The 9,820-nt window shown below is 43.2% G+C and overlaps 1 protein-coding gene across 8 annotated transcripts in view; it reads right to left on the reverse strand.

The window, feature by feature from the left end:
* slit2 (slit homolog 2 (Drosophila)) overlaps positions 1-9,390 on the reverse strand; it is a 105,294-nt gene extending 95,904 nt beyond the window's left edge. For 3 of the 8 annotated variants that reach the window (XM_085162243.1, XM_085162244.1, XM_085162250.1), the window contains exons 1-3: positions 8,287-9,389; positions 7,357-7,428; positions 5,752-5,823 (exon numbers count right to left, since the gene is read on the reverse strand). In XM_085162243.1, the coding sequence (XP_085018369.1) occupies positions 5,752-5,823; positions 7,357-7,428; positions 8,287-8,489 (347 nt within the window). In that variant the 5' untranslated portion in view covers positions 8,490-9,389. Of the gene's footprint in view, positions 1-5,751; positions 5,824-7,356; positions 7,429-8,286 lie in introns of all 8 variants that reach the window. The other 5 variants (XM_085162246.1, XM_085162245.1, XM_085162242.1 and 2 more) reach the window with 4 other exon arrangements.
* Between the last annotated feature and the right edge of the window lie 430 nt (positions 9,391-9,820).

Genomic DNA, 9,820 nt, shown 5'->3' on the forward strand with positions numbered 1-9,820 from the left:
AGAGTTCTTCTGTTTTTCCTGCTTTAGTTCTACAAATATTATAAAAGTCTGAAACGGTTTTACTTTCCTCGCACACTCTCACACATTACAAACAATGTGATATCAAAAACAGATAATTTAGACTTCTGATGGGCAGCTCCAAATACAGTGATGTAGAAAAAAAGCAGCCAACAGTTATTTTCATGACTAATTTATGCACTGAATTAATTAAATCATTGAAATTAATTTAAAAAAAGTAACTTAGTTATTTACAGTAGACTGCAACAAAAACAAACCGTCTGCCATACTTAAAATAAATAAAAGGCTACCATCATACATAACCAGACATTTCAGCCAATCATTGCAACATTGCATATGAACATAACACGAATAACATTAAAGTGCGCCTGCCACGAATTTTCTTATTTTAAACATTAAACATTGCCAAAGTTTCAAATATCGATTTCAGTGTTTGTACAAATAATTCCCGTGAGCCAGAAGCTTGGCCTTCAGACTGAGTGTCCCATTTCGGATAGCGTGTGTGTGTGTGTTTTCCTTCTCTACTCATCTCTACTTTCTTGCTGATCAAAGTTTCTGTTTCTGAAGGGCAGCCAATCAAAAGAAAGTTGGCTTCAAAAGAGGGTGGCCTTCAAGGGTGAGGAGCTAAAGTGTTTTGTTTCAGCGAGCAGATGAGGAGTGAACCAGCATCCAGTATAAGATAAATAAGGATTATTTTAAACTTTGAATTAAGGAAACTCTAGTGGAGTCCAAGAATAATAGTATGCAGCTGGAAATGAGAATAAAGGGTCCAGCTTAAGTTATTATACATGTAATCAAACATTTTGGACTTCTTATGTGTCATTACACACTAGATCGTACTGACTATGACTCCCCGGCCCCAACATAAACTCTGCATGAACATGACACGCACAATGTGGCTGACGTCACATGTGATTTACTCCAACATGATATGTAGGACATTTAAAACAATCTTAAATACATTTGTGTAATAACCCACGTAAATGGTTAAGTGTTGTTCATTAGAGGCAGAAATTACAAATAGTTTTTCTGAGATTTGAAAAGTTCCCTTATGAAACAAAACTACAGAAAAAAACAGTGATGATTCTTAACAGGTTTCTCAGTTAAATCTGAGAGCTACAATGTAACTACAAAACATTTAGCCTGCTGAAATGTTTTGTAGTTACATTGTAACTAAGACCTCCAAAGTCTGCTGTTACTTACAGAGGCTACATCAGCTGACTTGCCAGTTTTTACGACTCAACTTTGCACATTTCTCACTTTGGTCTTCAGCGCTGATTCTGCTCTCAGTATTTTGTTAATTTGAACTGCTGCATTAGCCTAATTAAGGAAGCACTGTCTAAAAGATTAACAGCTCAACAGTCAACCTATTGCAAGCTCTCCATCACCACTGAGCGTGGCTCAGCTGCTAATTGTCACTTCACTTTTAAAGTTCTGCAAAAGAATTTGCTTGAACATAAACTTCTGAATCAAACAATGAAATCTGTCCAGTCATGTAGTGATTTAGTTTATTTGATGATTTTGTGTATAAAGACAAATGTGTAGCACGAACCAGTTCCACATGCCGCACATTTATAGGCTAAACTAGTCTGCAATTGCCACCCACTGTTGAGCCTTTTTCCTTCTACATCTGAAAGAACGTATCTCTATCTTTTATATCACAGTGTGTGAGGGTGTGTGTGTGTGCACAAACAGCCTCAGAGTGCTTCCACAGCCATGTCTCATTAGTCAAAGTCTGGCTGGAAGAGAATGAAGACGGAGTAGCCAGTAGTCCGAGGTGTGAGAGTCACTCCGCTGAGCTAATGTCACACTGCAGCATGGTGATAATCCCCGCAGTCATAAACAGATGCTAGAAGCCCAGAAACCACACAGTAAACACACACTCGCAAACATGCACAGTGTGCCAAATCTCTGTACATACACACATGAATACTCGCACAAACATAAAAGTCTGACACGCACACGCAACCCTAACACCTCAGACCCATGTTGATGCGCAGTAGTACAGCCTTGCAGACTGAAAATAACAAACCGCCTCAGAAACCAATTATTACTCCACCAATGCTGCTGCAGCCATAATACACATGCTGAACTAACAGTCAGTCTATCACACACACAAACACACGCACCACAGTTATAACCCAAAACACTGCAGACATTTCCATGAACCTAAGAAACTGTCTCCACTCCAAAAACCACTTCAAACCGACCAGTGTGTGTGTGTGAATGGGTGTGAATGCGGTTCAACAGTTCATGTTTTCGGTTCACAGCTCGTGCATCCAAAGCGAGCCAATATCTATCACCCACCAGAGATTTACACTCTCTAATCTGATCTGTTATTTAAACACTAATGAAAGATACCATCTCTTGCCTTAAAACACAGAAATGCAGAAATTCAGTCTTATCTCCTAAACACTAAATTCCTTTGCTATCAGGTTAAAATCATTCGTATTCAGCAGCGCCGGGCAGCTTTTCCTCTAAACTTTCCGCGAACTGGTGTGTACCAACAAACATAACAAATGTTGGGTGCAGCAGAGACTCGGAAAAATCTATCTCGAATGGCTCTTTAGACAGAACTGCTGTGGTGAAAATGGCTTTGTGTCTTCACAGCGCAGATAATTTCAAGCTCTACTGCTCAGTAAAAATGGAGAAAAAAAATGTAAACTTTGCCCTGAAATGATCAGCGGGAACAATTTTATCACTCACAGGCTTTAGAGCTAATCATTTCGCACCAATCCAGAGCTTTTCTTTGAAATCCATACCCCCGCTATCTGGGATCACTGTTACAATTATCTTCTGCTGTTCATATTGTCAACATATTACAGCACGATCACTTGATTTGAGGCTTCATTATCTACTTTGTAATTGCTGTTGATAGACGCATCTCACCACTGTAATCAGCTGTGCGATTACTCATCTCGGTAAAAATTATCTTTAAATAATGTGATCAGTCAGTTGCAGGCTAATCATCGAAGGATTTAGCAGACTGATTTTCTCTGAAATTACTGTCTCGGTACCTGCAATATCGCTTTCATTCTCCCTGCATGTCTGAGGCTGTTATCTCCTTCATTCTCACACACTTTGAATTGAACAGGGGCTGTAAAACAGTCAAGTAAGTGAAGGATAAGAGGATCGGGAACTCCTCACTTAACTATTCTACACCCACAGGGTGAGAGCAAAGAATGTATAGCATTCCTATATGCACAGGACAATAGAGAGGGAGAGAGCCAGATGGGTGCGTAAGGAGCAAAAACGTGAGGAGAGGTTAAGGAATGAATGAAAACGGCGCGAGTGGCTTTGGGGGGTCCTCCAAATCAAGATAAAACCGGTACTGACAGAGCAGCCTTGCGTAAGTGAATGCGCATGCACGAGTGTATCCAAACACATTCATGTGTTTGGATATGTGCACAGTTGTGTTGTGACATGCCTATCTCCTCCACACCTCCTTCAACCACATGCCCCTCCTCCGTACCCCCAAGGCTACTGCCCTACACCTGACCCAGCCCTGCCCGGCCCTTCGGGGCCTGTCGCAAAAAAAAAAAAAAAAAGATGTGAAGGGGAACCGTTTTCTGCCCCCATGGGGGGCAGTCAGTATGGATCTGTCAGCCAAGCTTAGGACCCTCTCCTCTGGGCTGTGGTGCCCAGCAGGCCCCCTCCAGCCCCCAAGAGGATGGAGGGCTTTGAAATGAGCCCTCAGACTCCAGACTCCAGAGACGCGCCTTTGTATGGTAGCTGTTGGGGGGCATTGATGACTGACTCCATCTTTGTGTTTGTGAACATGCCACGCAAGAGAAGCTGAATTACAGAGGAAAACTTGCAAGGACAACAGAAGACAGCCATGTTGTGTCAGAAAGTTTGCTGTTGTCAGAGACAAGACAGAAAAGGAGAGACAGCCATACCGTGCATAATTTCACATTAGATATCTAAGATATCTAAGACCACACTACAATCTATGTTCAAGGCTGTGTTGCTTATATGAGTGCATGAAAGAGGGTATTTACTAGCTTGCACCATCTCTTTGGAGGGAGGGTAATCATTATCAAAGTTTACTTTTAAATCCAGACCATATGTAGTTAAATTTTGCCCTCTTTGTCACCAACTCTGAGTAGGAATTCCCAGAACCGCTTAGCTGGACAGAGCCCAGTGCTGGTTGCATGAGAAACACTAGCAGATTCCTTATAGCGGTTTACAGAGCTTCTCTCTCTCTCTCTGTCAACAAAGAGCAGCTATAGTGCAGCAGAGAGCAAAGAAAAACCAGGCATGACAGGGTCAACACCAAAGCATCCAAAAAAGTCACATTTTATCACTTTCATCCCACTGACTTGTGACAAAGTTACCCACAAGAGCCATAAAAAAAGATGAACTGCTTTATTTTTATTTTTTAGTCTGTGTATATGTGTGTGTGTGTGTCCAGGTGGATATCTCTCTGCATATGCCAATATGTCTGTTTTTGTAAATGCGTGTGTGTGTGTGTGTGTGTGTGTGTGTGTGTGTGTGTGTGTGTGTGTGTGTGTGTGTGTGTGTGTAGGTGTGTGTGTGTGTGTGTGTGTGTGTGCGCAGTGGCTTTAATTAAAGCTTGTCACTAAGACTCCTCACACTCAGTCAGTCCACTGCATTCCCATGTGTCATGTGCTGTCACTCAGACCACACCACTTGAACAATCACACACACACAAACATACATACATGTACACGTATATGACAGTACACAAAACTCAGTGGGCATACCACTGGTCAGCGAGGCTACTTGTCCCTTCTTTCTGCTTCTCTCTCACACACATAAACTACCAACATTTAATTATGTTATAAAGGCCTTATGTTGTCTGGATGCTGACTTGTGATACCAGGTTGGCATTGTAAAAACTTCTGACTGTTCTTCATTCACTTCCATGGCACTCAGACTCAACATTGCCACATGAACAGATTTGCAGGAGGCCAAGTTGGGGTAACTGACATAAAAGTGGCAAAACATGATGCATGCATTCACACGGAGCAGGAGGGGTCACTAATTAGGTTGGATACATTATAGCCTTTTTGGTACGATTCTGGGCTGTCCTAGATGACTGCAGGATGATCATGTTAAAAACTTGGGGAAATAGTTTGTCTTCACTGCTGTCACATTAGGTATTTTCACTGAAAGCTTTGATAGCTAAAGTCAGCCTGTCCTTGATTTCTTGTATTGCTGCAACTCAAGTTAATATATAAATAAATAAATGATAAAGAAATCCATAAGTTCCGGTGATGATTCATAATCCACTGGCTAGTATATAATATAATCTGCTGACATTATTCTTCTCACTTTCAACTGAAACATGCAGTCCTAGAAGGTCACTAAGTATTCAGAGCTCATTGGACAAAGGCAAACCAAATAATTTTTTCTTTAAAGGGCTTTTTCAAAACCCCTCTTGCACTAAGGACTGTTAATGCTGTTAGTAAGCAGTGGGTTAGGATATTTAAACAGTGTCCTTGAGAGTCACCAAAGCACAGAATAAGGGAATGTTTTTTTGGAAGAAGTAAAGCTCTACAGACTTGGAGAACTTCTAACAAAGACAAATAATGCAGCTTGTGGCCGCCCAATAACTGAAAAGAGATTTTATATGACACTTGTTGATCTGTGCATCCAGATATACAAATGAATCGACTGGCATGCGCGTTCTTGGGATTTTTAAGGCTGGGCAAACTGATTTTATACAGAATTAAATTAACACAATGGCGTCAACACATCATTACTCACAGTCTCTCCAGCTCCTTCAGGTCCTGGAAGGCTCCTCTCTCGATTGTGGTGATTTTGTTCTCCATTAACTGCCTGAGAGAGAAACACCAAGAGAGTGTGAGACTATGTGAATTGGACAATAAAAAAAGGAACGACATGAGAGGGGGGAAGGAGAGTGATAGAGAGACACAGAGCGTGAGAGCTGACAGAGTGATTTGTGTGATGAAACCATAAGAGGCCAAAAAAAAAAAGGAGAAAGATGGCTGGATGGGGCCAGCGATAAGAGAGAGAAGATAGGGCACAGGAGATTGACACTGGAGAGGAGAGAGAGGGAGAAATAGAGAAGGATCAGGCAGCACTGGGTGTGAAAAAAGGAGAAAAGCAGATTGGTGGAGATGGAAAGTGATAGAAGGTTAAAAAAAAAGCAAGAAAGAGGGGAGACAATCAGCAGCGGGTCGATAGAGTCCCAGAATTGACTTTAAAACTGGCCCATCAGTTGGACAGCGACTCATCTATCATCCAATTTACTCTCTATCTAACCGCATAGCTCTGACTACTCCTTCACTTACACTAGCACAACTCCACTAAGATTAGTGTGCTGACGAAGCCAAGCAAAAACACAAAGGCTTTTATGGGCCATCTCCACTGAGCTCTTCTTTTTTTAATTAATTGATTTATCAGTGAGTCAATACTATTTTTTAATACAGCCCCATAAGAAAAAAAAGGGGGGGACTTATATTTTTAAAGACTCTTCTCACAAATTTCTCAAATTAAAAAAAAAAACTATTCTCACGGGTTTTTTTTAAAGTGCAGTGTTTTTGCTTGAAAAAAAAAATGTCGATAAACTCACTAATTATGGTGCTTTTGGGTGAACATACCGGAAATAGCTAAAGTGAAAACTAGAGCACACAAATAAAGACACACATACACACAATTAAGGGCATAATCTCTGGAGGAATTCCAACTATGTCTATTCCCTTCCATTCATTTCGGCTGCTGAATAGCTCGCACAGCAGCTATCCCTGTCCCGGCAGTGACGGTGCAGGGGAACTCTTTAATCTGGATTCACCCCAGGTAAAGAAACCTGTTCTTACTTGACTCTCTCCCCCTTCTCTTCCTTTCCTTCCACCCTTCCCTCCCTTCCAGCAGCTACATTCCTCCCTCCGCGGTTACACCTAATGACCGCTATCTCTTTCCTCTTTTTACCCTCCATCACTTCCTCGCCAGCGCGTTAATCACTCCAGCACATGGGCCCCGGGGCCCGGTGGTTAAAATAAGCCCCCTCCTGACACTTCCACTGGCAGATTAACACGACAGCATTAACAGGTGCCGCTGCTATTCTGTTTAGACACTTATGATTGCTCAGTGAAACCGCAGCTTCCCACCACTGGATGCAGTGCCTGCGTGCAGCAGCTCCAGAGCTGGATGAATCTGCTGCTGCTGCCGAGCACGGCCAGAAACTGTTAAATCTCTGTGCTGTGATGTTCTGTTGGAAAGTTTTCTGGATATGCAAGGTGCTGCTTAACAGTGCATGTGGGAGAGAATATTGTTGTTTTCCTTTTCGCATCTTCAGAGGAGGGGATAAAGAGGGGATAAAATAAAATTCGCCGAATAAACGTCACTTACAACACTCGCAGATGCCTCAGCCCTGCGAAATCCGTCTTCGTGATTTTAGTGAGGTTGTTTGCATTCAGGTCCCTAGAAAGAAAAATTACATTTTAATAAGGTATACATCGAGGACAATGTTTGTGATGGTGCTCATTGATGAAGGAGGCTTTTGCTGAAACTTCTTGTTCCGTAGCCAACGCAGGGTCATCTGACTGTCAGAGAAACTGAGAGGAGCTGTGGCTGCTGCACTACACCGGCAAGTGTTAATTTCATCGAGGGGTCTTTTAATGATAAACTCGGAGCCCACTTGTCCAAATCCGTTTTTGATTAACTCGCTGGTCTGCTGACAAACCGATGTGGTCAACGGAGGCTGTGCTAATGCAACAGTTCAAAACCACCAACAACCACAGCAGCCCCCCAACTTCAGCTCCGCGATCAGCACTGACGTGTCCTCGTATTAGGCACCAAAACGAGCTTTAGTGTTTTTTATCATTTATACCTCACACCAACATTTACATCAGCTGCGTACTGCGGCGTTAACAAGGCCGAAAGTATAGGTTAGACATGACAAAAAGCTCTGCGCTGTTAAAGATGTGGTCCTCGAGAGAGACATTTTCAGTGCCTCCCGGTTAAAAACAAATTAATTAGACAGGAAAATTTGGGGGAATAATGTTTGATCATAATTATGATATGAGCAGATGACATTTCCTAACCACTGATCGGAATAAAATTTGGGTGCTAAAACATCAGAAGGTGTGACATTTTTTTCTCCATAAACTCTTTAAACTCCTCACACCCCTTCAGAAGAATCGCCGCATTAAAAGGTAAATGCAGTCTCGTTATTTTTCATTATTTAAGCATGAAAGAAATGGCAACACGACATTATGGTGACTTTTCTTATGCAATGTTTCCAAATTTTAGGTCAAATCTATACAATCCCATACTTACAGTCTCTCCGTGTTTCGAGGTATGTTTCTGGGCACATTGCGCAGTCCTTGTCCGTGACAGTCCACTGTCGTACCGGTGCAGGAGCACTGGGCCGGGCATGGCTGACCGTCTGCTCCGCTGGACAGGACCAGAACAGTCACCAGCAGCCCCAGCACAGTCACCAGGGAGCGGTGAGGGCCAACGGGGCACCGAACTCCCACCATCACTGCGGCAAGTGGGGGCCAATATGAGACCCGCAAAAACACCGTGAAAACAGAAGGGCGTTAAAAGATAAAGCCCCGAAATCCCCCGGAGGAGCTCACCAAACTCTGCACGCAACGGGATGCCGTCCTCCTTTTCGCTGTCCTCCCTTAGCACACGCGTGTTTCAGAAATGTCTGGTTCTGAATTTACATTTGGGTCCTCTGAGAGGGGTTTCAGTGCGTGAGGACTGTGATCAGGGACTTGGGTCCCCCTGGGTAGAAATAGGGGCGCTCGATAAGGCGGTAGAGCGGCTCTTTGGCTGCGCTACAGCGGCGCAAACTTCCACATGTCCCCGGCATGCGGTGCCCAAATCCCCCCGGTGAGTGCAGTGCCTGTGTATGTAAATGTGTGCCCGCGGAGCAAAGACAGTGAAACACCTCGGTCCTTGATCTGATCCGATCCAAAGAAACCCTCTCTCATGTACACACACACACACACATACACACACACACACACGCACACACTCCAGGTAAGGCTCTGTTGGTTGTAATTCACAACACGCGTCCTGCGAGGAAGCCGCGGCTGCTCTTCTTTCTCCCCCCAAAAAAAGAAAAAGAAAAGAAAAGCTCAGCAGAGGTCACCGTGGCGGAGAGATATTGATCCCGATAATATATCAACTGCCGGTCAGCGGTGAGGGTAACGCGAGGGACAGAAAATCGTGAAAGACCAGCGCGCAATACTATAATCCAACTCTGCGTGGTGCGTCAAAGCGCTGCTCCCGAGAGTGTGTGATAGGGAGAGAGAGAACAGACGCAGCAGCAGACGTGCTCTCTCTCTCTTTCTCTCTCTCTCTTGCTCTCTCAGACAAATACAAAACATCCACGCATTGCGTTTTCCCTCAAGGTAGCAGCAGGTTTCCAGCTGGCCGTCAATCAAACAGCAACAGTTTGACCTCGGAAGGAGACTCTCTTTTTCACTGCAGTGTCCCGGTCACCTGATGCTTTATTTAGCTGGCTTCAGGAAGGCGACCGAGCCTCAGACTGAAAACTAATGTGGAAAATTTAGAAACAACTTCTGAGCCCTTGATTTCTATACGGATGGATGAAGAACTGCTTAAAAATCATCTCATTATATCTGTCTCATAATTGTGACTGCACAAGATGAGCAGCTGAAATGGATTTGAACTGATTTGTTTTTACCCACCAAAAAAAAAAAAGTTAGTTTCAGTGTCAATAGCAACAAGTAGCTCTAAATTAAAGACTACAGGAATTACGTGACACTGAAGCTTTTGCAAACGTTTCAGCTCTAATATTACATTTTCAGAAACTCTGAAGGGAGACCAGCACATATTT

This window comes from Neolamprologus multifasciatus, chromosome 6 (genome assembly GCF_963576455.1).
Source record: "Neolamprologus multifasciatus chromosome 6, fNeoMul1.2, whole genome shotgun sequence".
Classification (NCBI taxonomy): Eukaryota; Metazoa; Chordata; class Actinopteri; order Cichliformes; family Cichlidae; genus Neolamprologus; species Neolamprologus multifasciatus.